The sequence below is a fragment of the Meles meles genome, chromosome 20 (genome assembly GCF_922984935.1).
Source record: "Meles meles chromosome 20, mMelMel3.1 paternal haplotype, whole genome shotgun sequence".
Lineage (NCBI taxonomy): Eukaryota > Metazoa > Chordata > Mammalia > Carnivora > Mustelidae > Meles > Meles meles.
In genome coordinates, this window is record NC_060085.1 from 50,346,283 (window position 1) to 50,374,206 (window position 27,924).

Sequence of the window (27,924 nt, forward strand, 5' to 3'; positions counted from 1 at the left end):
GTATGGAGTTCTTTAGCTGTTTCTGTATCCTGCCTGTATTTTGAATTCCCTCTTCCACTAGAGGTAAGCTTCAGCATAGGATTGCAATTCTGTAGGTCTCTGATGACCTAATATATTGTCACTGTCTTTGGACCCATTTCCTAACTCTGTTCTTGTGTTGAGTGATTATTCATGTGTGGCCACTCAGCACCATGCCTGCTTCCCTAAGTATAGGTGCTTTTTTTTTCTTCCTGTTTTAAGCTTGATTATTCTTTTCCAGTTAACATGTCTTTTATCCCCCACCCCCCACCCTGTGCATGTTATTGATGCAAATACCATGTTGGCCCAGCTTCTGCAGAAGGTAATGACTTTGCTAATCAAATGCAGAACTTTGTCATTAGGTCTTAAATTTATAATGAAAATTATCAAAAGGGCTTCATGCTCATTATCTGAATTTACCCTACCCCCCCAACAAAAAATAGCAAAATGAACTTCTATTCTTAGTGATTCTCTTTCAGCTTATAAATGATCCTTAATTTCCTTGTAAAAGATAGGAAATAGATTGTTTCCTCTGCGAAATATCAATCCAGTATTAACTTAGAGTACAGATACCAGTCACATACCCTCAGGCCAGTGGTGTTTATCCTATTTCCAAGGGATCATGAGAGAAACAGCACTCAGTTTGCCAACTCTTGAATCCTTTGTAACTGTTGCTGAAAGTAACCAAACCCACATCTTTCATTCTCTGTGTATGATTTGCCAGTTGGTCCGTATGGTTAACACTAAGGAGCTTTTCACTCACATCTAACTTTCAAAGGTTACACACAGACATACACCCTCTCTCTCTCTCTCAATGAATGTATTCGTCTTTTTAAGTTGACTTCAGTGCCTAATTCTGCCAAAATAATGGGTTTCATCTAAGACTCACATTTTAAAGAAGACCCACATAGCAGATTGAAAAAAAAAATTTACTAAATACTTTCCATGTACATTGCTAAGCATTTTAGACTGGTTATATAAATTAGACATGGTCAGCAATAAATGTTTAAATGCGATCAATATCCATGTACATATTTAAGTAAACTTTTTGGTTTAGTTGCTTTTTAATTCTCTTAGATTTCTTGTTTAAAATGTATTATTATTTTTTTTTTAATTTTTTTCCCTTTTTATTAATTTTTTCAGCGTAACAGTATTCATTCTTTTTGCACAACACCCAGTGCTCCATGCAAAACGTGCCCTCCCCATCACCCACCACCTGTTCCCCCAACCTCCCACCCCTGACCCTTCAAAACCCTCAGGTTGTTTTTCAGAGTCCATAGTCTCTTATGGTTCGCCTCCCCTCCCCAATGTCCATAGCCCGCTCCCCCTCTCCCAATCCCACCTCCCCCCAGCAACATAAAATGTATTATTTTTGAGGGACGCCTGGGTGGCTCAGTTGGTTAAGCAGCTGCCTTCGGCTCAGGTCATTATCCCAGCGTCCTGGGATTGAGTCCCACATTGGGCTCCTTGCTCAGCGGGGAGCCTGCTTCTCCCTCTGACTCTGCCTGCCACTCTGTCTGCCTGTGATCCCTCTCTCATTCTCTCTGACAAATAAAAAATAAAAAAATCTTTAAAAAAATAAAATAAAATGTATTATTTTTGAAATTATTCTTTATTAACCATATTTGATAATTAAGTGGAAACTAAAATAATAATACAACTTTAGATGGTCTCTGGGAAATAATGCATTTAATTTTCTCCACAAGGGGAGAAGATTAGCATAAGACATCAAGAAATATTGAGATATAGAACTATTCAAATGACCACCTGCCCACTTTCTCTAGTAAGCATCCACAGGCCACAGTGATGATTTGCCCATGGGGTTACCCATTGTCCATTTAGGGGGAACCTATTAAACAATGTGATTATCTACTAGCTACCTTGCTTATCGGCAGGTTTCCAGATCATCACCCCTGGCATAAGAGGTAGGGCAAATCTCAATGATAAAATCTGGCATTTTCTTGTCTTCCTCAGGGAGTGCAGGCACCCCAGTAATGTTTAACAAAAATGGGGATGCTCCTGGGCGTTACGACATCTTTCAGTACCAGACCACAAACACCACCAACCCTGGTTACCGCCTGATTGGGCAGTGGACAGATGAACTTCAGCTCAACGTGAGTACTACTTATCCCTCTTCCTTTGCTCATGTGATGAATGGACAGACTTTTAATGTGCTCAGTCTGGCAAAAATTCTTGTTTTTATGTTTGTGTGGATATATATGTGGGCATGCATCCTGTTAAAATCATCTGCAGGGATTGATAATCCATAATAATGTAAGAGTGATGGTGATGATGATTATGATGATAAAAGTGTGCTTTGAATTTGTACTGGGTATTATACTCAGTTCTTACAGGAATGATCTCATTTAGCTTGAGGCCTGAATTGCTTAACAAACAAGTTCCGTGCTAATACTTTAAAAGATCCATCTCTTGGTCAGATTTTCTTTTTTCTGTCTTCTTTTCTTCTTCATATGGTGATTTTTTTTTTCATTTAGAGCATTTTAGTGAGTCACTTTGGTTTTTACTGAGATTCTCTGAGTAATTGCAATGTTAACATCCATAACCTCTTCCTTTTCTGGTCAAACATGACCTTGAGTAAGCGGCCACTTCCTTGTGCAAGGTTAGGTCAAAGTGCACCAGCCAGAGACCATCAGTTGGTCATCTGTAGTCAGACACAGGTTTATTTAACTTTTAGTTGCATGAAATTTGCTCCTGCCAGCAAAATCTCTTCATGATGAAGGAGTTTCGATGTCATTTATTATATGTTTGGGGCTGAGGTGGATGATTTTCAAGAGGTTTAGGGAAATGACTAGTTTTGATTTGGGCCCTCTTAGGAAATAGACACAAGTTGATGATAGTACACCTTCGTGATTTTTGTGTAGGAGATGGGGAGATAAAAGCTAATCAAGAGTTGTCACTTAAAAGAGAAATAATAGGCACTTTGGAGAACTGAAGAAGGGAGAAGTTATATTTGTGGTTGCAGAGTATCCTTCTTTCTGTCTAGTTTCAGACCCAGTTGCAGAGTGGCCTTGTTTTTGTCTTGCTCCACCACAGTCATTGAGTGGCTTTGTCTGATTATCATTTATATTCTGCAGAAGTTGTTGAGGTTCTGTTTGGAATGGGCCCGCCTCCATGTTACCTAACAGCTTTCTTGCCATTTAAAAAAATTTTTTTCCATTTCTTAATATCTTAGGTTCAACATTCATTGGTGTGCTTCTCATACATAATATTTATAGTATCCTACTTGAAATTACTATTAATTTAAATAAATCTACCAATCTTCACAGACTGTAAAGAACACAAACTATGGTACATCCACCCTGGCTGAGCCAAACCCAGCTGGAGCTCAGCAACTCATGTATCCCATGATTTTCCTCCTCTCCTGAAAGTGTTCTTAAACAGGTCATGCCCCAGCCTGGTGCTTGGGGTCCTGGAACCCTGTGCAGCAGAAGTTGGAGAAGGGCATTATGGGGCCTCTGTGCTCAGGTGTACTTGAGAGGGTTACACTTCAAGAGGTTCTGCAGCACGTCCCTTCCTGCTGTGGCATGGTGGGTGGCTACACTGGGAAAGACTTATAAATTGGGCAGAACATCCCAGCTTCATAAATATTATAGTATATACAAATACATGATTTTCTTCGGTCCAGCAGGTTCCTGGTTTCTTCAGAGAAATGGGACCAATAGAGTAGATAATAGATAGTTAGATTATAGGAAAATGGCTCATTCAGCTATGAAGGATGAGAAGTCCCAAAATGTCTAACTTGCAAGCCAGAGACCCAGGAGAGTTAATGGTATAAGTTCCAGTCTGAATGTGAAGTAAGGGGAAGACTGATGTTCCAATGTAAAGATAGGCTGAGAGGATTCTTTCTGACTCAGCCTTTTTGTTGTATTTCAGCATTCAAGTTTGTTGAGGCCTACTCACATTAGGGAGGGCAATGTGTTTTACTCACTATACCAGTTTAAATATTCATCTCATCCAGAAATACCCTTACAGACACACCTAAAATACTGCTTACTCAAATGATTGGGTACCCCATGTACACAAAATGAACGATCACAGGCCCTATCTCAGAAAATTCCTTCAAATATCTCTTACAAAGCTGGGAATTATGTTGTTAGCTTTTATCAATCCATACCTTTAGAAGGCACTTTGGAAATTATTGAGAGAAGGGTTTCTTGAGAGTAGAATACAGAATTAATGTCATAGGGTGGGGATTTTGGGTCATAGTTTCTAAGAGAGGATTTCTCATAACTGGGGGGTGGGGTGGGGGTTGGTGAGGCCGCCAGAGGCCAGTTACCTCATTTGCACATTGCTCTGGCCTAGCTCTATTTATACCTGTCCAGTTCTCCCTCTCCTGAGATCTCCTATCCAGGTGAGTTCACACAATGACCGGGTCCAAAGGATTGTGATCCGGCATCTGAGAATGGATGGAGCCAACCAGCCAGTGCAAGCCATGGCTGGGATAAGTGCTGAGAAGCAAAGAAAAAGCTAAAGTTATGCTGAATTTAAAGCATACTAAACTCGTGAGCAAAAAGAGACCATGAAAGCAAAGCAAGCAAATAAAATTCAGCTGGTAATCTCAAGGGGTAGTAATCAAAAGCGGAATCAAAGTAGCATAACCTGGCTGACATAGCCATAGTATGTTTTGAATGGGTGTTGCCTGTGGGATACAAAGATGGATCAGCCTGAACTAAAGGTAGAGAATCAAAGTCTGTGCTATGCATATGAACTTCTCAATGCTTATTATAAGACCCACAAGGTCATATAGGTGCATTTACCTTTGCTAGCATAACCCCTGTACCGGTATTAAATTCCTGGCATGTGTAGTTTGTCCATACAAAAGAATCCCAACCATGCTTCGCCAACTCCAGATATTACCTAGGAAATTCTTAAGCCCACAATTTTTAAGAACCAACATCAACACCTATTTTATTTTTCTTTATTTGGTGTGTATTTTGTCCTTCATAAAAATTGCATTTGATTAGCCATTTAACAGGTTTTTGTTGGTTTGTTTCTAATGCATCTGTGATGTGATAAGCATCTCGGAGGCAATGGGTACACAGTGGGGGAGGAAAACAAACATGGTCCCTATTCTCACAAAATTGATGATGGTCTTGGATTGGAGGTGCATGAGACACAAGTAAACAGATGTATGTATGGAGATTTGAAAGTGTGAGAAGAGGCATAAAGCAGGGAGAGTAATGGAGGTGAAGAGAGCCCTCCCAGATGAGAAGCCAGCAGTGTGAGGAATAGGAAAGATCTACCAAGCAGGTCAGGAGGCTGCTGTGGCATTGGCGTGACTAATTGAGAGGGGAGAGAGAGGTGGTAGTAGAGGTCAGAACCATTGCTAAGACACATAGCATGAAGCCCCTTGCAGGCTATGCTAAAACGTTTTTAAATTTTATTTGGAGTGAATTTAAAAGTCATTGAGAACCATTAAGCAGGGGAGTGACTAGATCAAATTTAGGAATAATTAATTTGTCTACTAAGAAGGTAATGAATTGGAAGGGTTAAGAGTGGAAGAGGAAGACCAACTGAGAGTTGATTTTAGCTGTCAAGTGAAATAGGATGGTTAATGAAGGGGGTTCTCAAACCTTAGCAGGTAGCAGGATCATCCAGAGCGTTAGTGAAAACACAGATTGCTATTCCAGACCCCCCCCCACCCTCCTGCCGGCCAGAGTTTCTAATTCATGTGGTATCTGTCTTGACCACCTAGAGAGCCCCCAGATGTGGGGCAGCAGTGGAGTGGAAGCCGGTGGTACCTGTGGGGAAAGGATTTATCCAAGGCAGAGCAAAGGAGATAGAAATTTATGGAATATCCCACAAGGGAGCTATGGGAAGGATAGCAAAGGAGAAACTGTCTGCAATGGGGCAGTAGGTGGGACTGTTTTAAAAGAGGAATGTGAGGAGGTATGGGGACTTAGGGAACTGTGCCTGGTGGTAAACAGTCCATTGGTCAGTGAGGCTGCCTGAAAGCAGCCTCTGTGACTCAGAGGGTCTCAGAGTGCAAAGAGGCTCAAATATCTGCCGTTCTAAGAGCCTCTGTGTAATGCTGATGGCACTTTGAGGTCACTGGCTTAGAGAGTGTGCTGATAGTAGTGTTGTAATGAAGTAAGTAGAAACACATGTGTGGATAACACATAAAATACATGTGTGTATATATTTACATATATGTATATGTGTGTGTGTGTGTGTATATATATATATATAAATATATATTCTTCCTCTAAGATATATGTATCTTAGAGGAAGAATAGTAAAATGTAGTGATGGATTCAGTGCTGGGGTTGAAGGAAAAATAAGAGTCAAAAGTGAACCCCGTGTTGATAGTTTGAGAGGCTGTGAGGGTGATAGCCACATAAGATTAGGAAGGCTGCTCAGAGTGGGTGGGAAAGGGGGGTAAAACTGAGAATCCTGAGTTAGTGCTCTTAAATGTTCAAGAGCCAAAATGAACTGGATAGAAATCTGAAGCTCAGAAAACAATTTTGGTCTATAGTTATTAAAAAACAAAACAACCCACCAAAATCCAGTTAGTTGTTAACCTATAAATAACATTTTAAGCCATTAAAGAAAGAGAAAAGAGAATAGCCAAGAACCCAAGGTCTTGAAAACCTCATAGGAAATGGTACAGGTTCTTTCCAACTACTCCAAATGTTACACAACTTGAAATACTGTTTCATGAGCCCAGAAAGTTAGGACAAACACACACTTTGGTTTTGTGTTTGTTACTGGAAGCTGATCAGGGAGATATAGCATTAAGTGGGAACATTTTTTAATTCTACTTTTTCATGCTGAAAGTGCTGTGTTATAAAGAGCAGGCAAGACACCTCCATTCTCGCGCGGACCCAGTAGCATATGCTTGGTCCTACATGCAACCTGAAGGTATGGATGGCTGGGCCAGGGTGTTCAGAATGGTGAAAGGCTGTTAATTCAGTTTAGGATGGCTGCTAGAATAACTGGCCTTGATAGGCGATCACCCTGTTGACACCTTTTATGGGATTCTTAGGATATCAGTAAATTGACAAAAGAGGGGATAAGTAGAATATCCAGAGGGGACTCCTGCACCCTATCCTGGACAGCCAGAGCTAGGCCCAGGCGCCTACCAATGGTTGATATCTTACCCAGCACCACCCTGTCCATAAGGTTCCTTTTGCTATAATTACTCTCAGTTAAAAATTCTATTAAGAGTGTAATTCAGGCAAACTTAGTTTCATAGGTTTGCTTTCTTGCAGTCAACAGAACAAAACAAAGCATTTCAAGTGACAAGTGTACTTCTCATTTACAAAGACTCAGGGGTACTCTTGCAATCCCCAGTTAGATCTAATCTCTAGCAAATGAAATTTTCACAAGTGCTGTTTCTGTGGTCAGTGATTGCAAATGAGTTTCTGAGCCAAGAAATCAGAGTTTTAAGAATCCAGTCTATCGACCAGACAGCTCTGCTGTTTTTTATCTGGACTTTAGGTGCCTAAGAGTGTGCTGCTCATTAGGGAATGCCATCGTGCATCCTGACTGCCTGTTGGATAGGTCCAGGGGTCTGTCTGCTCTGTGGGCTAAGAGGTGAGCACATGATTTGCTTCTAGGATATTTCTGCATGAACAAGAATTCATCAGAAGGAAATCATAAAGAGCAAAGCTGTTTATTCTCCCCATTGCAACTTCCCTGGAAATAATCCTGACTTATTTTCTCAGGCTTGTATTCTACTATACAGAGATTCCATAAAACATTTTGCCTAACAGAAAAGCAGAAAAAGGGATAATGCAACAAAGAGACATCTGCAGTGTGTCAGAAAGGATGATAGCTAATGGAGATGCTGGGATAAGAGGAGGGGCTGGCCCTGTACTTGGTGTTCATGGACTAGGATAAGGGGTCTGTAATGAAGATCTTGCATCTAAAAGGCTTAGATATTGTATAATTTAATTTTTGTATTTACATTTGATTTATATTTGAGTTGGACTTGAAGGATAAGTAGTGTTACCAGGACAGAGAAGAAAAAAACATGTTTTAAAATGCATAATGCAGTATCATTTAAAAATTGGCATCAGGGACTATGTCAGGAGAAAAGCAAAAATGAAATGTAGATGTTTTTAAAAATTTGAGATGTATGATGTGAAGTAAACTCTGCATTTATTATGTGTATGAGAAATGAAGGTGACTTTTGTCATCTTTCATTTATTTGCAATTAGTAGGAAATTAGATGTGCCCCCAAAATGTTAAATTTTCAAATACCTGAAATTATTTCAAATACCAAAATGGTAATTAGAGTTTAAAAACAACAAGCATTCTTAGAAGGCATCTTCCTACAGGGAATTGCACTCCTTTTACAGAAAAGGCTCTGAATGAATATTACTTAACCTTTTCTGGATCCTCAATCATCTGTCATTCTGTAAAATAGTACAAATTTGTGATCTTGTGAGGTATTTGAGCCTCGTTAGCTTTTTAAGTGATTTGTTCGCTGTTGAACTTACTTTTCGCCTAGAGACTGAAAGCTCCTGGAAGGCAGAACCCCAAATTAAGTCATTGTTTTTCATACTTACTAGCAAGTACCTGGCACATGTTAGGCATTTGGGGGTTTTGTTAATATATGAAACCATGTAAAGGGAATATGAACACTTTTTAATGACAGACATGACCTACAGCAAGCAACCATACTTCCTCTCTTTGGGAGGATCCCAGGTTTCCTTTTAGCCATATGGTTTGCCCTGGAGAATTCCCAAGATCGGAGCTGAGATCTGATTCTGTTTAAGCCAATTGCCAGGACCTTAGTAATAGGATATATGCCGAACTAAGCCATCCAACAGAATCACTAATCTATCAGTACCAAGGGGGACGTGGGGGTAATCTGAGGTACCAAGAAGCTCCTATCCAATAGGTGTGACCCTTCAGAGCCACAGGGAGCCATTTGGAGGCCCCAAAGTTCTAGGGAAGCAGAGTCAAAACTTAGAAAGAAAAACTAGGTCCAGCTCACTGTCTTTGAGCCCTAGGAAACCCCTGCTGGAAGCCACTTAGAATGGTGTCTGGATTCTTCCATTATCAATAAATCAAGGGAATTTAAGTATGATATTTATTTATTGCAATATCATTCACTGTAGCCACCAAAAATTTTAAAAATAATTTCTCTTAATATGCCTAGATCAGAAAAGAAAAAGCACCTACCCTCAATAAGCAGAGTTATTTCCACATTTCATTAAATTGAGATGATCAAAATGTAATTTTTAAATGTTAAGATTTTGTTAAATATTGGGGCGCCTGGGTGGCTCAGTGGGTTAAAGCCTCTGCCTTTCGCTCAGGTCATGATCCCAGGGTCCTGGGATCGAGCCCCGCATCGGGCTCTCTGCTTGGCGGGGAGCCTGCTTCCTCCTCTCTCTCTCTCTGCCTGCCTCTCTCCCTACTTGTGATCTCTATCTGTCAAATAAATAAAATAAAAATCTTTAAAAAAAAGAAAAAAAAAAAGATTTTGTTAAATATTGAGTCTTCCACAGCACTTAGAAGTTTGGCTCTCAGAGGCATCCAAAGTCATAAAAAGTACAGTTGATTGCAGAAATCATTGTTTAATCAAATTACATAGGCCACAATCAATACTTACTTACACCTGCCTATAAAACTACTAATCACGCTATTGTTCATAATTGCAACAGTAAAAATGTTTCAAAAATCTAATCATACTGATAATTTAGAGTATTGCCTGAGCTATGGGGTAATGGATAGCCATAATCACAGCAATGTTGACAAGGGAAAAAATATATGTAAGTTGTCAAAACCTAGAATTTCTTCAGCTTCAACTTATGGTCTTCTTTTATAGAATCACCTTAGTGCTCATCATAATTAATAGCACTTCTTTTACAATTTTTTGTTTTCTTATTAAGACTGTAGGTTTCTAAGCAGACCTGATTAAATGGACCTGAGTCTCTGCTCTACTACTTACTAGCTGTGAAGCAGGATTACAGTAGCACAAATAGCTTAAGGTTATTGTTAGAATTAAATGTAGTGATATATGGAGTATACTTAAAACAATGCTTGGCACAAAGTAAGTATTCAGCTAATGTTAGCCATAACAGCAACAATAATTTAATATCCGTAGTTTATAACATCATCTGTAACTGCTCAAAATGTCACTTTCTAGTGTTTAGCTACACTATTTTTTATACCCTAGTACCCAACATAATGTTTAGCATATAAAAATGGCTTGTTCTATATTAACTAGATGAGGAGATGAACAGACCATTGAATTATACCATAAATTACCTAGGAGTGAGGATTTTCATTTTTAATGTAGAATTTCCAGTGTCTGTTAGATGAATGGATAGGAGGATTTATCCAGAGTTCAACCCTAGTCAGAAATTCTGTATGATTTAGAGATCCATCCAAGAACTTGATTCACCAGACAGATGCCAGGTTCCATTTTATAAGTGGTATACAGGCTTGTTAAAATTGCAAAGATAGACTGTTTTGGTCTCTTTGGAAAAAGGGGGATGGAAGATGGTTTTATTTGGTTTCCATTGATTTTTTTTCATTTTATAAACCTACCTGTTGCTATTGAGAACAGTGGGATTACGGTCCTGAGGGATCAAGTGGGAGAGTCATTGGCTACTTTTGTGTTGATGAAAGTAACTTAAAAATCAAACCATTAAAGTTGGTTCCATTTGCCATCTGCTTCTCTACCCTCTAATGCTACCCTAGTGATGGAGCCAAAGAGCAGAGAATTTGGGATCTGAAGATCTAGTTTATAATCATGCTCTTTGTAGTTCCTAGATCTATAAACCAGGACAAGGGAAGCTTCCCTGAAAAGATGACATTTCACCTGAAACCAAAGCAACAAGAGTTCTTTGCATTTGTTAGCATTTCTGAAACTGACAATAACTACTGTTTTCCAGTTATCAGCCAGCTTGAGACAAGAAGTCGCAAACTGAATACAGACAGCAGATAGGTTTAAGAAGTTACTGACTTGGCAGTATTTTAGAAATCAAGAAATTTCATAAGAAAAACTGTATTTTGGGCTGTTCTTTTAAAAATCAGAAAACCTAACAATAACAGATCTTTATCCCATGCTGTAACAGGTGTCTGGACCTAAGTAGCTGCTTCCCACTGAGCAGGTTTCCACAGAACCCACCACTACCTTACTGCCATCAGCAGTGTGTTTCATTCACCCAATCTATATTTAGAATACATTCTAATTTATTTCCACTAATTTAATTTGAGCATATGCTGGATGTTTTTCTCTGGAAATTTAAAAATCAACAATAATATATCGATACTATCAATGACCCAAAACACCTAGTAATATGTAAAAACACTTTATTTAAAGGCTCAGGAAATACAGCCTGCAAGAGAAGGCTGCCTTAGTAAAGACAGTGCTTTTGTTCGGAAATGTGTATTTGTTCATATTCTGAAACATTGAAAATGAAAGAAATGGTTCACCCTTTTGTTGTCAGCATTTTTTTTCTAGAGTCAATGGTGTATAACTGTTCAGTCTATGAATGTCTGGAAGATTAATAGCATTTATAATTATCCTTATGGCTCCACAAACATTTAAATAGAGAACTCTAAACCCCATTTTTTTTTTTTTTGTTTGGCATTATAGGCATTCATGCAAACCACTTCATGTTTATGAACATACAACTATGTTCTATGGGGAAATTGTCAATTTCATTAGTATGTGCATTGTGAACTCAGGCATAATACATAAGCAAGAAGGAGTAATCAGGACAAGTAGAGAAAGTTCAGCTGTTATAACAGGGGCTCTTAGCAATCACCACCAATCCAAAATTACAAAAAGGAAAGAGCTGAGTTTATATGTACCTTCTACCCAACTTTTCACACTATGAAACCAAAAAAATCTAGAATGACCTGATTATGTTAAAATTAAAATATAAGAATTAGATATGAAGGGTTTTCAATAAGTGGGAGATAGTCTTACAAAGGAAGGTAGTGTCAGAAGGTCTGAGCTGGAGTCCTGCCTTTGTCACTTACTGCTTAAACAAATCATTTAACATCCCTGAACCACAGTCCCCTTATGTATTTAAAATAAAGTGAAGTCAAGCAAAACAGCTACTTCACAAGAACACTTTGAGAGTAAATTTCAATAATTTTCCTGATACAAGAACGCCTACAACATTTGTGGTTGCGTTTCTTGCATTAGTTTTCTTATCGGTGCCCTAAATAATAATCAGGAATTTAGTGGCTGAAAACAACACAAATGAATCCTCTTAGAGGTCAGAAGTCAATATGGTTCTCACTGGCCTAAAATCACCATGTCACCAGCACTGCGTTTCTTTCTGGAGGTTCTAGGTGGTAATGTGTTAACTGCTCACTCATGTAGTTGGCAGCCATTTGGGTCTTTGTGGCATGGGACTGGGATCTCTTTCTTGGCCAGCAGCTGTGGGTCGATCCCATCTTCTAGAGACTGTCTTGATGTACTAGTGTGTGACCCCCATCCTTCCTCCAAGCCTGCCATGGCAGGTCAAGCCTTCCTCATGCCTCTGGTCTCTCCTGCCTTCTCTTTCATAGTTGAATCTCTCTCAATAACCCTTGTGTCTTCCTTTCCACTTTGAAGGGCCAATGTAGGGCCCATCCTCATCATCCAGAATAATCTATTTTTAAGGTCTGGATCCTTATTCCATCCACAAGAGCCCCTTTTTGCCAGGTATTGGAACATATTCACAGGTTTAAGAAATTAGGTTGTGGAAATCTTGGGGTTGGGGTGGGGGCAGATTAAGTTGCCTAACTACAGTTTTTTACTGCATAGCTCTTTCTATGAGGTCTATAACATCCATATTAAATTCCCATTATTCATCAGTAGATAGTTAGTATAGTTATGTATAGGAGTTTTATGCCATTCTGTATACTTAAGCAACTTTGGTATCTAATTGAGCTTATCTGTTTGACTGATAAATGTTCTAATCATATTTCTGGAAAAGTCTGGGCAAGAACCCTGGATTAATGAGAAGCAGACAGAATCCTCTTTAAGAGGGGGGAAAAATCAAAGATTAACAGAAAGGATAAGTGATGCCAGTAAAACAGGAGATTTAGCTCAGTTCCAGGAGGGAACTCTATGACCACCAACTCTTTCTTAGGCAGACAATATGGCCCAACCTGCTAAAATTAAGTGAAACTCCCAAAAGGGTAATGAGAAATGAGGTTTCATCTTATAATAACCCATTTTCTTTTTTCATTTGTCAGAGGATAATAATTTGACAGTACTGATATTTCCCAATCATCCTACCCCAATTAATTAATCTTTTAATTCCCATTCTTAATTTAGAAGATCAATTATTTTAACCTATTATTCCTATTTTGCCCCCCCCCAATTCCCCAGTACTTTGTTTTTGATTGCCTTAGTTCTCTTTAATTGGCAAAGCAGAAATGCAGAGAAAAAACAGTTCTTCAAAAAGATAAACATCAAGTTGCCGTGTGAAATAGCAATTCCACTCTTAGGCATATACTTAACTCCAACTTTCTGTGGCTCGTGAAAGACCACGAAGCAATAGACTATAGTACCAGCTTGAAATGTGGGGTGTTGGCTGCCAGCTCCCTGACAGAGCTACCGTCACAACCTGTTGAGGAACCAAAGTTATATGTACCATTACTGCAGTAAAGAGGACACCCATTAAATAGAGTCTTCACAGCCTCTCAGGAGAGAAACGGCAAAGGCAGATCTTTTCTACAGTTTGGCTCTCTGAACTAAGGCACTATTTGCAATGGGTGAGGCTGGCTTGATCAGAATTGAGCAAAGTGTATGATATTACAGTTTCATGTTGGTGGACACAGCAAGGAGGGCTGGGGAGCATGTCTCTGAGTAAGCAGTCATTTGATTGGAGGATTTGAGCAGATAGAGTGATAAATCCTCCTGAAAAAAGACAACTTCCCCTATGGCAATTTATTTTCCTTGAAATAGGATGATCAAATCCTATATTGAAATAGATGGATTTTTAGAAAATTCCTATGATAAACCTCAAAAAGATTTATAACTTTATCTTCCTGATCAAGAATTGCTGGGATTATGGAACCATTATTAGTGTAGACAGTTGATGTGTCCTTGATCCTTGCATGCAAGAGTTTCTAAAGAGATGGACCAAGTTAGAATGTTTTCACCTACAATAAGCCCGCTGTGTGCAGAGTCATCCTCAGTGGAGTTCTCGGACACCTAGCAAGGGGCTGTTTTGTGTTATCAGTTCTGCTCAGATATAGGAATAATTCTTGCCCAAATGTCATAGGCCATGGTGGAAAGTCAAACTTGTCTGCTTTTTCCATTCTCTCCCAATCTTCAGAACCCAAATAGCATAGACACTGAGCTATATGCCATCCCAACCTACTCTACTTGCTTATGGAAGCCACCTCCATAACTGATGCTATTCAAGTCATCCTCTGTTTAAGTTAGTGTCTGTGTCCTAAGTAGGGGCTCTAGTCTGAAAAAGTTCACTTTTCTGGTTGCTCCCCTGTAAACTCCCTCCACCCCACCCCCAGTGTTTTCTGGTAAGCACTGCAATTCCTGGGGATACTTTGCTAAAGCCATCTTTCTTTCTAGCATTTTATGTAGCATCATGTCTACAAATAGCACCTCCCAAAATTCTACAATTCAGAGTAGCGAGCCCTCCCCACAAAAAATCTGAATGAGCAAAGACCCTGCCAGCCCTCAGTGATGTTGTGCATGTTTACAAATGTGTTTCCCAAGCCTGGGAACAGGTTCCAGCTGGTCTTTCCACGGCTGCACAGATTATTTCCCATTGTTAAGAATAAAAGTTGCTTCAGTTGAGTTTTTGACCCCAGAGCTTACCCTCTTTCATTTGATTGATTGTGGAGCCCATGAGAAATCTCTGTCGTTCTTGGAAAATGAGATGTGGAGAGCCTGGGAGCGGTGGTCTTCCAGCTGTAGCCTTTGTCCTCTTTCTTTGAGTTATCTTGCCTGCCACTCAGGCACAGTGCTCTGGCGAATAGGTGTTCATTCTTTACAACCTCTTCAACAAACACTCAACTATTCAGATGTGGGTGGTGTTTTTCAATTGCCCTACTGAATAATCCTCCTCAGTATGACAGTGAGAAAGGAGTAACAAGCTCAGAACAAGGAAGACAGAAAAGATGCAGTAGGAAAATACAAAGAACTCCAAATTTCTCATAAATAACAAATGCATTCTTGATTTATTGTGTGGTGATACTGTAACACAGCCTTCACAATGACTGAATAGGACATGAGGGCCTTTATCTTAGCAGGGAACATGAAGCCTGCCATTTGAAATCACGCTCTGAAAGCCGGCTTTAACACATTGATGGATATGCATTGGAAAGGTAAGTGGCTCTTTGAAATTGCCCTGAAATCGTTTATGCTTCAGTAAGAAGCTAGCAGTGAAGTTGGTAAATAGTCAGTTACATGATTTGTGTGCATATTTCCCAATAGTTAACTTTTTCCATTCAAGGTATAGATCACCTTGGCTATAAATGCCAGGTACAGGATTCAATCAAGAGTGGCAGATTAGACTGTCAGGAGTCTGGCGAGAAGGGGTGGAACCAGTAGCTCTTCTCTCTCATCACTGTTACTATTACAGAAATGGGTGTCATCACCACTTGAAGGGACTGCCCATAATGAGGGGAAGACTAGCCGATTTGCTTCATAGTCATTAACTTGCAGCATTGTTGGAAAACTGTTGAAGATTTCCTGGATGCCTCGCGAATTTCACTGTCAAGCCTCTTATTGGGCATATCCAGTATTCTAAGAGTTTTTTTATAAAGGAGTATACAAGACTTAGGGACTCCTGCTGAAATCATCCTACTTTTGCTGGTCTTGGCTTTATGTTTAAATTTGCTTTTTAAAGATACCTAGAGCTAAAGTGACTGATGAGAATATTTTTAAATAGAATATACTACTGATTCATCTGGGTGACCTTTCCTGAAAGAGATTTGTGTTACCTGCCTTACTTTTCCTTGCTGAAAAATGGAGAGGAATAGGTCAAATGAGCAGGTATACTGGCGAAGGTCATTTATGAAGAGGCAACATGGCATAGAGTTAGCAAGCATGGACCACGGAGGCCCATGAAGGCTTAAACCTGAGCTTCACCCCTTACTAGTACCACTACTTGCTTCATCTCACTTGCCTCACTCACCCTATCTGTAAGATGGGACTAATAAGGGGAACTACTGCCAAGGACTGTTGCAAGATCACCTACATGAAAAGTGCTTTCCATGGTGGCCAGTACATTCACTATTTGCTAAGACTACTATTGTTCTTGCAGCTTTTCTTAAAACCCAATTTGGCCTTGTCATTACTCTTTGTCAGAACTGTACACCATCCTCTCCTTCCTCCAGAGTCAGGGTGGGCCCTCCTCTCAGCTTCTGCCTTCTCCCAGGTAGCCTCCCTGCTATACTCTTGTCACCCAGACCTCCCTGAAGTGTCCCAGATCTGTCACATTCTCTCTGACATTTCTGCATCTTACCAAGTCACTTGAAATGAATGCCATAGTCCACTACAAAACTGAAACACTGGCCCCTGAACATACTCCAACTTCCTTGGGAAGTCCCTATATCAAGTATTTCCTCTTCCTTTTCCACTCCAGATGGGACTGTCCTTCTCCTGCACCTTCCTTTCTCTAACCAAATTCACCAGCACAGTGTTAGGCATAAAATTGCTACTTAAGAATGAAATTATTAACAGTAAAATATTGAAAACTTGGATCTCCTTCCTGCCACCAACTTCCTTTTTGTTGGAGAGTTCTGCAATTGTGGTGTAAAGGGAAGGGTTATTATTAAAGCTGGCAGAAGCACCTCTGGCCAAAGTTCATAAAATGCACTTGACAGAGCAAGATGCTCAGCTGCCCGGAGCAGTAAATCACCCAAACCCTTGGAGTTGAACCTCACCCTGCGAGAGGGTGAAGAGGGCACAGGAAGTCTTCTGTAGACAGAGACTAAGAAAGCACTAACCATTCCTCTCCTACCCTTCCCAACTCTGAGGTTTACTTCAGATATCTTATCTTTTTAACTCCCTACTGTCAGTTGGCTTTCAGAAGGAATAGGCAGAGATCAGTTACTATCCATGATGGTTATTTTCAAAAAGGCATCCACAGACATGTGGCCAGAGATAACAGATTCAGCTGTGTTAGGTAACTTCTTTAACAATGAACCCTCTGAGGACATGGCTTCGGGGCTATTATTAGCTTGCCTCTCATTTTGGTTGTTTCATTCTGAGATGTGGATCTTTATTCCTTTTGTTTTCTTCTTTGCTGTGATCACGACAAAGAAAAATCATCATGTGTTCCTTTTTAAAATAAGCCTTTTGAGATTTAATTTGAATGTTTTTGCATCCCTTCTTCCCATTTCCCATTTCTCATGGGATTGCTAATTTTCCTCCCTGTCCTGTAATCTCTGTATCTTCCAATTAAAAAGTAAAATTACATACAAATATATTCAGAACCTTAATACATATCAATGTCTAATCTAGAGTGTGGTACAAAAGGGCATTTGATATCCATTTGTTAAGTTGCCAAGTCTTTGTCTTTAATCATGACCCCTTGTTCCTTCCCCTTGGAAGATCAAGTTCAGGGTGTCAGAACAGATGACTTCATTAATGTGAAAAATGCAGCTTTCCAACTAGAAACATGGACTTGGCAGTCCTTTGTCTGTTGTGCTTGTTCTTTCCTTGTAGTCACTTTCCTTTCCTCAGCTCACCGAACCTCACACTGACAGTGTCCTTCAGTAACCATGAATATGTATGCTTGGTCTTTCCCAAGCCAACTGGAAGATCTGGGGAATTACTGGCCTGTTGCAAGACCATATGTTTCTGCCATCATAGTTGGAAGTCTTCTCAGCTAAGCACTGGGCTCTGTTTCATCAGCTTGTATGCTCTGGGGAATGTACTCGCTGGGTAATTGCTCATGGCATTAAAAATTTATGTTGGCCAACGTATCAAGTAGATATTTATTTTTAATCTGTGAGATGAATGGGGCACTTGAAAAGGAAGAGGGGAGAAAGAACGTTGGATTTGAAAAGTAAATATCTTTGCTCTTCCTTCTTCCAAGAGGGTTTATTACCAATATTTAATAACCAGTAAGATCTGGGACCAACTAGCCAGTACAGTTACAGTACAGTCACCAGCTCTTGCTAGTCTAGAGTCCTGGAAACCCCGTACTGTGCTACTCCATAAGTTTCTGGGTCATAGACAGTTTCAGGGTCTCACAGGGAAAGGCCAGGAATGTAGAGCAGCAGGGAATACCAGAGGAAGGGCTCAGTCCTACTCACCAAGATATATGAAGGAATTTTAGTATTTTAACAACTCACAAGATCATTCCTGTGTATATGATTCCTTATTAGTCCATCTTTGACCACCTCCCCCAGGCATGCACTTGCCTACTCATTTTTGCAGGTAGTTCAGATGTCACTGTCTCTGTAGAACCTTCCCTAATTTCCAATGGATTCCATGTCCCTAGAGCACTGTTAACCATGATTTTAGAATACTTAAAGTCTCGGAGCACCTGGGTGGCTCAGTCGGTTAAGCCTCTGCCTTTGGCTCAGGCATGATCTCAGGGTCCTGGATCAAGCCCCGCATCTGGCTCTCTGCTCAGTGGGGAGCCTGCTTCTTTCTCTCTCTCTGCCTGCCTCTCTGCCTACTTGTGATTTCTCTCTCTGTCAAAAAAATAAATAAAAAATCTTCAGAATACTTAAAGTCTCATGCTAAGCACTGGAAGACAGTTACATCATAGAAGAGAAAAGAGTGTGACTTCTGGAGTGTAGTGAACTTCTCTGGCATTAGTGCACACATGTGTAGAGTGAGGATATTTGTGCCGTCCTCGTCTACTACATTCCTCCAAAGGCAGCTTACGAGACAAGGTTTTACATCTCCACATTTGGGAGATGATCTTAGCAAACATGTAAGGGGGTAAGGGAGTGAGGCAAGAAGAGACCAGTACAGAGTGTGTTGACAGGTGATCACTGAGAGCATCTGCAGAGAAGTCTCACTGAGACTCTGAGTTTCAGAATAGCTTCAGAATCATGGCAAGGAACTGCATGCTTCATAGATTGAGGGCTGTTCCTTGGGCGTTATCTCCCCAGTGCTTCCACCTAAAAATGGCCAGTAAACTCTCTTGGGCAAGGCAACAAAGAATGTCAGGCAGTGTGTTGGGAAGAAATCAGCACATACTGCAACTATCCACAAGGGAGCCTCTGAGGTGGGCTACATTTGTAAAAGTAGAGCACGGACATTTGCTATAAATACCTTCTTCTCAGAGTATACAGAGGAGTGAGGTATATAGAGGAACAAGCTCCATGTCTACCCCACTGGGCCTTCACAATAGAGATTTGATTAATAATGAAATTAGATAACATTTTTGATCACCTATGGTTATTGTCTGCCAGTCACTATATACATGCTAACTCTCACAGTTAACTAATGAGGGTATTTTTACTATCACTTTGCAGATGAGGAGCACAGGTTCCCCAGCAACATTTGTCAGGTTTCCATAGGTACTAAGTGGGAGTAATAAACAAACCCAGGCAATCTAGCTTCACAGTCTCTGTGTCTAACCACTATGTCTAAACACGATGTGTTATTCCTTTCTATGAGTAAAAGGAAACAGAAAATGACTGCAAACATCTTTAGATTCACATACACGTTAACTAACTCTAACCCTTATCTTTTTACCTTGCCACTCAGGCCATTTATGTGATTACAAAAACAGACCTTTGGATAAAAGACTTGACACTTTGCTTAATTTAGACGAGGCCCATTCGTTTGCTACACACAATCGGATGCTGTGCTTGTCAGACACAGAGGCCAGCATTAGTCAAGAGCATTTATGGAAGGTTTCTTTTGCACAGAGCTTTGTTCTCAGAGCTGCTGGGAGTTAGAGAGGAAGTGGGGGAGACAGTCTCATCCATCACTGAATCTAACCAGGTAGTACAGATGCCCAGGATTCCCTACCTAAGTGGCAGAAATGAAAACTAAGCTTGCAAAACTCGGCTAGGCCCCTTAAGGTAGCAGAGAGGTTCTTCTTCCTTGCCTGCAAAGTGTTTTCCAGGTTCCAGCTGGTGAAAATGCAGATTTAGAGCAACATAATAAGAAAAAAAGTCATAGAGCGGGAGGGACCAACCTCTTCACTTACAGCAGGGAAAGTGGGTTATATATAAACATACCTCAAAGCAATTGGAACCAAATTGGGATTGGGTTTGGAGCTCTGTTAACAATGACTTAAGCGCTCAGAGATTGAACTTCAAAGTATGAAATAGACCCCATAATATCCACTTTACCAGTGTGTTGCAAGGTTAACTAAAAAGCAAACTAGCAAAATGATGGTCCATAAATGTTATTTTTTCTTTCTTTGCTTGCACTCTGGGAATAGTAGTTCATTGTGAGTATTGCAGACTTACAGCTAGTAGAGGATAGGAGATATGAAATGTACAGTTTAGAGCTGTGAGCTTCAAGATTTGCCATATATTCCTATTACTGGTGTGAATGTTGAGATAGAGATTACCACAGGCCACCACCACCTCTGAAATTCTGATTCCTCTAAAACAACATTATTTAGTATTAGAGGTAATTCTGGTATACTTGAAGAATGGAATGCATTTTGGAATGCATTACCCATATTTACTGAGAGAGCCAAGATTGAGCTGCATTAAATTTAATAAAATGATCAATTAAATGATTACCCATGCATTTACAAAGTGCATTTAAAGAGGAGACATTAAAAAATGGCATTATGTTATAGTCCAGAATGGATACTTAGATGGTAAAAGTGTGAAAGTACGTGAGTGAATGGGCATGCATGTGGGCATCAGGGTAGAGGATGAGTTGGTCTTCAGGCTTTTCAAAACAAATTGAAATTCATTCTTTATTTTGATGCAAATGGTAGACAGCTAGTAAGCTAAACATGGAGTTGAATCTCATATTTGTCAAGTAATGGCTATAAGGCTTTGAGCAACTTGCATGGCTCAATTTCCACAGTTGAGAAAGGGGGAATAATATCCAGCTAGCTAGGTTGTTTCAACGGAGCCCTTGATGTATGTTATAATGACTTGGTAGAAAAACCTGTCTCAGGGAGGCAAAAGGACTCATGTCTATTCATGTGGATACTGGATCTGCACAATGGCTCCCCGAGGTTCTTAGAGAATATGGAAGAACTCTTCTCCATCTAGCTGGGCTGAGCATCTGGCTGCACCATGCAAAAGCCCTGCTGTGAACTACAGAAAGCATTGAAGGTGTGAAAGCACTTCAGAGGTCAAAGCATTTTGCTAATTAGAAATTAACATTTCACACCATGGCAGTCAAGTTGGGTCCTATAAACCCAGTGATTTTGATTAAATGTGTCTCAATCCCATAGCCAGTGCTCTAGACAAAGAATCTGTCATTTGATAGATTCTAAGTAAACTTGCATGTCCTGAAGAAAAATACCCACCTCATTTAGCTGCACATGGGAAGAAAAACAGATACATAGGTACCTAGCTCCTATTAATGTGCCAGCAATTCAGCTCTGCCTGTGAGAACTGGTGAAAGTCAATGAGGAGTCAGTGTCCAAGGCCCTGAAGGAAGATGTAGCCAGGACGGAGCAACATGGCTTTAGACAGTCATGAAATGAGAGTCTGGAGTGATATGAAGGTGGTGCTATATCTACAAGCCAACTGTGAGGTCCAGATGTGAAAGACTCTCTACCAAGTTAGGCTAGCTGGATTCTTTTCTGGAAGAAAGTAGATCACAGAGGTTTCTGTAGACATTTAAGGAAAGAAAGTGAGAGAATGAGCAGAACTTACTGATGAAAGGTTAAGCAGAGAGCTCTCAGAAGTGTTCTAGAAAAAGGTTGAGGATATGGTTCCTCTGATTCATGTGCTCTGTTGTGTCATGTGATGATTTTTTAAATAAGTGACATTAAGAGAATTTTATGGTCCTTAGGGAGAGAAGGGGAAGAAGAAACATATATTTTTTGTCTCCTATGTCACCCTTACCACTGAAAATTTACTTTTATCATCTATGATATTCCTAACAAACTTAAGAAGTGTGGTTCCCTGGGTGGCTCAGTTGGTTGAGTGTCTGCCTCTGGCTGAGGGATCAAACCCCGCATCAGGCTCGCTGCTCAGTGGGGAGCTGGCTTCTCCCTCTACCCCTTGCTCATGCTCTCACTCTTTCTCACTTTTTCTCTCAAATAAATAATAAAAAATAAAAATCCTTTTTTTAAAAAGTGTGTGATTCTTGACTTGCCCTTTTTCAAAAAGGATATGAGCAAGAAGAACATGAGTATTGTGACTGTCTCCTAGCATATTCATTGATTCATCTAGTAGATAGGTACTGAGGGCTTATTGTGTGTAAAATGTCTTTCTAAATAATGAGGATTCAGCCCTGGTCAAAAAGATGTATGTTTATGCTCATGTGGAGCATGACAGATGCAGAAGACAGCAATAGACCAGTAACTAAAGAGATAGCCATAGGTGCTATGTGAGAAGAAAATAAGAAAATCCCTGTTGTGATACACAGGGATACTTTAAACTGGAAGGCAAAGGTCCTTTGTGGAGGTGACAGTCAAGTTGACATGGGAGTGACAAGCAGCCAGGGATACTAATCTGTGGACAGAATGGATTTGATAGATGAAACAGAAAGCAGCCAAGGAACAGAGAACTCAAGGAGAGAGACACTAGTGTGTCCTAGAAACTGAAGGAGCCACTAGGATGGGAGACAGTAAAGAAGATTAGGGGACAGGTAATGAGGTCAGTGATAGGCAAGGGCTAGTGGATCTTGGATCTTGGGAAGAGCTTGGGTTTTCTTCAGAGTATCAGAAGCCATTTGAGGATTTTAATTATGATCTGAGTAATATCTGTGGTTTTGGGACTGAGACTAAGTTGTAGGGGATAGGAGCAGTAGGGAAGCTATTTAGGCTTCTTGGTTTTATTATTCCAGGTTTAGAGGGACCATTTATTAAGTCTTTCAAATGGAAATTCTGAAGAATAAAAATAACTTTCAGCATTCCCAATCTTTCTGTAGATAAATAGATAAAATATAAGCTTATATTGATATGTATATAAACTTTTGGATATATAAAAATGTATTATATTGGACTATATATGGACTACAATATTAGGAATATTATCAAACACAAAATATACATTAAAATCTGCTAAAGAGAAATATGCTAAAGAGGAAAGTAACCTTTTAAATAATTTATTTCATTAAAAGTAAAAAAAAGTAAAATATTGCTCTCACTAAATATTACTATTTAAGACACCGTTAATATTTTAGTGAGAGTAATATAATTCAGTATACTTTATTATTTTGTTAAATGTGTTTTAACAAATGCTGATACTAAGATTCACAGATCTGGCTCAAAAATAGTTTATTTCCTGATTTTTTTTTTTTTTTTTTTGAATAGTTAGTCACAAGTGAGAAAGCTCCCTCATAAGGGAACAAAATGTAAATATAAAGTGAAGACTTATGGTAAGGTATGTTATTAACAACAGCAGAGCAATCTTTATTTCCAATTGTCTTTCTGATGTTGTTCATTGTGCTCATGTGGACTTTGTCAGACTTAATTGGATCAGAGCAGTTGATACCCTTTAATGGCACTGAAGACGGAACAAGAGCATTGATAGCTCTGCCATTTTCTTAAAGTTCACTGGCACCAGTGAACATTATTATTTTGCTCAATCCACGGTTCTCTTAAATTCATTTGTCCATACTGTGAGGATTGCTTTACACTGGATAATGTCAATACACGGTAAGTGGCAATCCCCGTGATATGTGAAAATATGTCTCCTCCAGCGTCCAGAGCTGGAAGGATCATCGAGTGGCGATTACACACTCCAAACCTCTGATTGTGTGGATGTATAAATCGGAGGCCCAGACAGGGGGCACACCCAGTATATCCTCCACACCTTCCTTCATTCAGCTATGTGCCAGGCACTGTTCTTAGAACCAGAATGCACTTGGAACAAAACAAACAAAAAGTATTTGCAGTGTTAGTATGTTTGTATGATTTCCTTATAATTCTACTTTTCTGGTTTCTTATTTTTGAAAGGCTTGATTATTTTGAGAGAGAGAATGGGGGGAAGGGGCAGAAGGATAGAATCTCAAGGATCTCAAACAGACTCCCCATTGAGTACAGATCCTGACCTGAGGTTGGATCCCATGACTCATGACATCATGACCTGAGCCACAACCAAGAGTCTGATGCTCAACTGACTGAGCTACTTGAATACCCCTACTTTTCTGCTTTCAACATTGAGAAATTTATGATAAAATAGAGCCTTCTAACATCTTGGAATGGGATCTCTAAAATGGCCCAAAGTGCTCCTTACCTCTTTGTTTCATGCTTTTGTGACTCTCTTCTCTGTGTGTGTCAGCAAAAGCTAGAGACTCAGCTTGTAATAGATAAAATAAGCAAAGCCAGTGAGGTGTTCACAGCTTAGAAGGAAATAGTCTCTCTTTTGAGCTTTGAAATTAGATTCTATCCGATCTGGCACCTTGGATGTAGCAGTATGAGAGACTGTGAGCCACAGGACCTAATTAAGTTGTATCTAGGTTTCTAACCCAAAGAATATATGAGAAAAAAAAATGTATGTTGTTTCAAGTCAGCATTAGGACAATTTGTTACACAGCAGTAGGTAACTAATATGCCTCCTTTCCCTTGGGTTCAACTTTTTCTTTTTCTTTCTTTTTCCTCAAATGTGCACATTCTCCAGGGAGTTAAGACTTACAGTGAAATGTTCCTTCATGAGCTGCTCAGTTCACCTGCCAAGACTGCCCTGGACACATCATTTAGACACATCTAGTCAGGAAAGTGTACAATGTATCACCTCAGTCCTAAAATTATCATTCCTTCAGTTTCTGGGGGATAGATCTGTTCATAATAGTGTCACGTATCTTTTAGTTTGTACTTACCTTTTCCTGTTTGGTTGAAAAAAATTTCAAGAAGTGTAAACACAAGAGATTTTAAAATTAGAACTCTAAGATAAACACTAACTCATCCCAAAGTATCAGAGTATTAAAGGAAGTTCACGAGTTGCTGATTCTTTAACATGTGTCATAGCAGTCCTTGTTTTCCCAGAATGCCTCTTTGTTGTCTTAATTTTTGTTTTTTCAAAGATTATAAAAATAAACCTTTAAGTAGGCATTTCCTGTTCTTTGTCATTTGTCACAACACCAAGAAAATTTTGTCGGTGCCCTTGTATAGGAAGGTTACCGCACAAATTATTAATCCATGTTTACAAACTCTGCCCACATGTAGAATGAAAGTGAAAGCTGGAAGAACTTAAATATTGGATTTTATCCAGCAATCCCTGAGTAGATAATAGTAGAAGCTGGAACTTGAGGCACTGTTAACATGCTAAGACATAAGTGAATGCACAAGTAAGTGCATACATATTGAAACAGGTATGTTATATGTGATCATATTCTCCAGAAATAAACACCAAATCTCACAGAAGTTGAGGATATAGCTTTAACGTTTAAGAGTCCAAGGATTAGGAAAAATGTGGATCTTGAATACTGCCTCTTGAATGGAATCTGATCTAGAAATATGTTTCCCTTTGCTCTAAGAAGCAAGTCAGATACCATAAGATTTTTCATGATTTTACATTTATGTGATTAACTTTATTCTGGGATTTTTTATTTTTAAGTATTCAAATGTACTTGGTTTGTAAAGGGTAATGATGGTGGTGGTAGTGATGATGATAAGATGTAGGAAGATTTTGTTGTTGTTTTTCTTATGTCCTTGGCAAAATTAAAAGTTGGCTGTCTTATTTTAGACTCTTCTCTCCACTGTTTGCTTTTGTTCCACGTTCTGGAAACTGGTAATACAAGAAGGTCTTTCTTTGTTCTTTTAGAAGAAGGTATGGCATAGTAGACAGACTGTACGTATCAAACATACTCTTCACATGGTTGGAGACAGAGTGACAAGGTCACCAATACCAATTGTAACTTCAGCAACTAGTTATAATTGCTAACTCTTACCAGTTGTTTACGTTGTGCAGATGTTGTTTCAATTACTTTGCTTAAACTCATTTAAGAACAACCCTATGAAATAGGTACTAGTGTCATCCTCACAGTATTAAAGTGTCTCCCCAGATTTTTTTTTTTAAACTTGACTGTGGCTTATGCAAGAAACACATTTCATATGACAACACACACACACACACACACACACACACACACACACATGAACATACCCAAAGAAAAGTATTTTTATTCTTTTTTTTGTTGTTAAGAATTTGGTTGTAGACTCATCGATGCTGTGCCCTTCCTCCTCTTCCTGTTCTTCCTCCTTTACCACAACCACCATCTGTTGAATTCGTATATAGTGGAATTTACTTTATATAATTTAGTAACCACAACAACCTTTTTTTAATGTATGTGCTATTTCTCTTTTGCAAATGTAGCTCAGAAAATTAAATTTGGGGGTGCCTGGGTAACTCAGTTGATTAAGCATCAGCCTTCAGCTTAGGGCATGATTGCAGAGTCCTGGGGTCAAGCCCTCTATCAGGCTCCTTGCTCAGCAGGGAGCCTGCTTCTCCCTCTGCCTGCCACTCCCCCTGCTTGTGCGATTTATCCAGTGTTTTGTTTTTTTTTTTAAGATCTTATTTATTTATTCGACAGAGAAAGATCACAAGTAGACAGAGAGGCAGGCAGAGGGGGAAGGAGAAGCAGGCCCCCTGGTGAGCAGAGAACCCGATGCAGGGCTGGATCCCAGGATCCTGAGATCATTACCTGAGCCAAAGGCAGATAGCCAGTTTCCTTGGGAAGAATGCACTGTAGCACCAGAATCCTCTGATTGTGTGTATGTATATGTAATTATTATTAGTAGTAAGATATATAATAATATGTATTATTCCCTATAATAAAATAATATAAATTATATACATGTATACACACAGATATTAATATATACCCTATAATATGAAAAATATGCTATAATCCATCCCAATGAAAGATTCATAAATGATTATAACAGAAAAAGATACTAAATGAACAATAAAAACAAATTTATATAAACAGCCATCTGAAATCAATATGTGGACATTATACATAAAGATTAATGAAAAATATAATAAAAATTTATCATATTCATTATTTTTCTCTTTTTCTGAACCATTTTCTTTCCCAGTATTTTTACCTTGCAGTCACATAGTCACCTTGCACTTAAACTTGAAATATGGAAGTAGGGTAAGTGCTGGATGAACTCAAGCCAAAAAATTTTTCCTCTGGTCACCTAGGTGGCTCAGTTGGTTGAGTGGCCAACTCTTAATTTCAGCTCAGGTCATGATCGCAGGATCAGAAAATGGAGCCTCATGCCAGGTGCTGTGCTCAGTAGGGAGTCTGCTTGAGATTCTCTCTCTCCCTCTGCCCTTACCCCATTCATTCTCTCTCTCACTCGCTCTCTCGCTCTCAAATAAATCTTCTAAAAAACAGTTTCCTTCCCTAAATCTTCCTTTTGATATAAATATGCAAAGCTACATTTTCAGTTCATTCAGATGTAGCATGCAATTCAAATTTTTCTCTTCATGATATTCACCAACTAGAAACTGACTCGTTGAGGAAATATTTGGATTCATCTTACTCTGAAACTATAACTTGAAATATCACTTGTAGCATATTTATTTAGTGGGCATTGGGTGAAAAAAAAAAATAACTCTAGGCACAGGGTGGCTCAGTTGGTTAAGTGTCTGCCTTCAGCTCAGGGCACGATCCCAGAGTCCTGGGAGCGAGCCCCACATGGGGCAGGGAGCCTACTTCTCTCTCTCTCCCTCTGCTTCTCCCCCAGCCTGTGCTCTCTCTCACTCTCTCACTCTAATTCTCTCTCTCTCTCTCAAATAAAAAAATAAAGTCTTAAAAAAATTTTCTTTCTCAACCCCACTCCAATAAAAGAAATAGTTCAAAAAATGGTATGTAATTATTAAAATGATTGTCTGATACATGGAGGTCCATTAGACTCTCTCTCTAATTTTGTGTAT

The 27,924-nt window shown here is 39.4% G+C and overlaps 1 protein-coding gene across 3 annotated transcripts in view; it reads left to right on the top strand.

Annotated features, from left to right (window-relative positions):
* The window catches only part of GRM7 (glutamate metabotropic receptor 7), a 921,897-nt gene that overhangs the window by 625,669 nt on the left and 268,304 nt on the right, over nucleotides 1-27,924 (top strand). For all 3 annotated transcript variants that reach the window (XM_045989695.1, XM_045989696.1, XM_045989697.1), the window contains exon 7: nucleotides 1,993-2,132. In XM_045989695.1, the coding sequence (XP_045845651.1) occupies nucleotides 1,993-2,132 (140 nt within the window). The remainder of the gene's footprint in view (nucleotides 1-1,992; nucleotides 2,133-27,924) is intronic.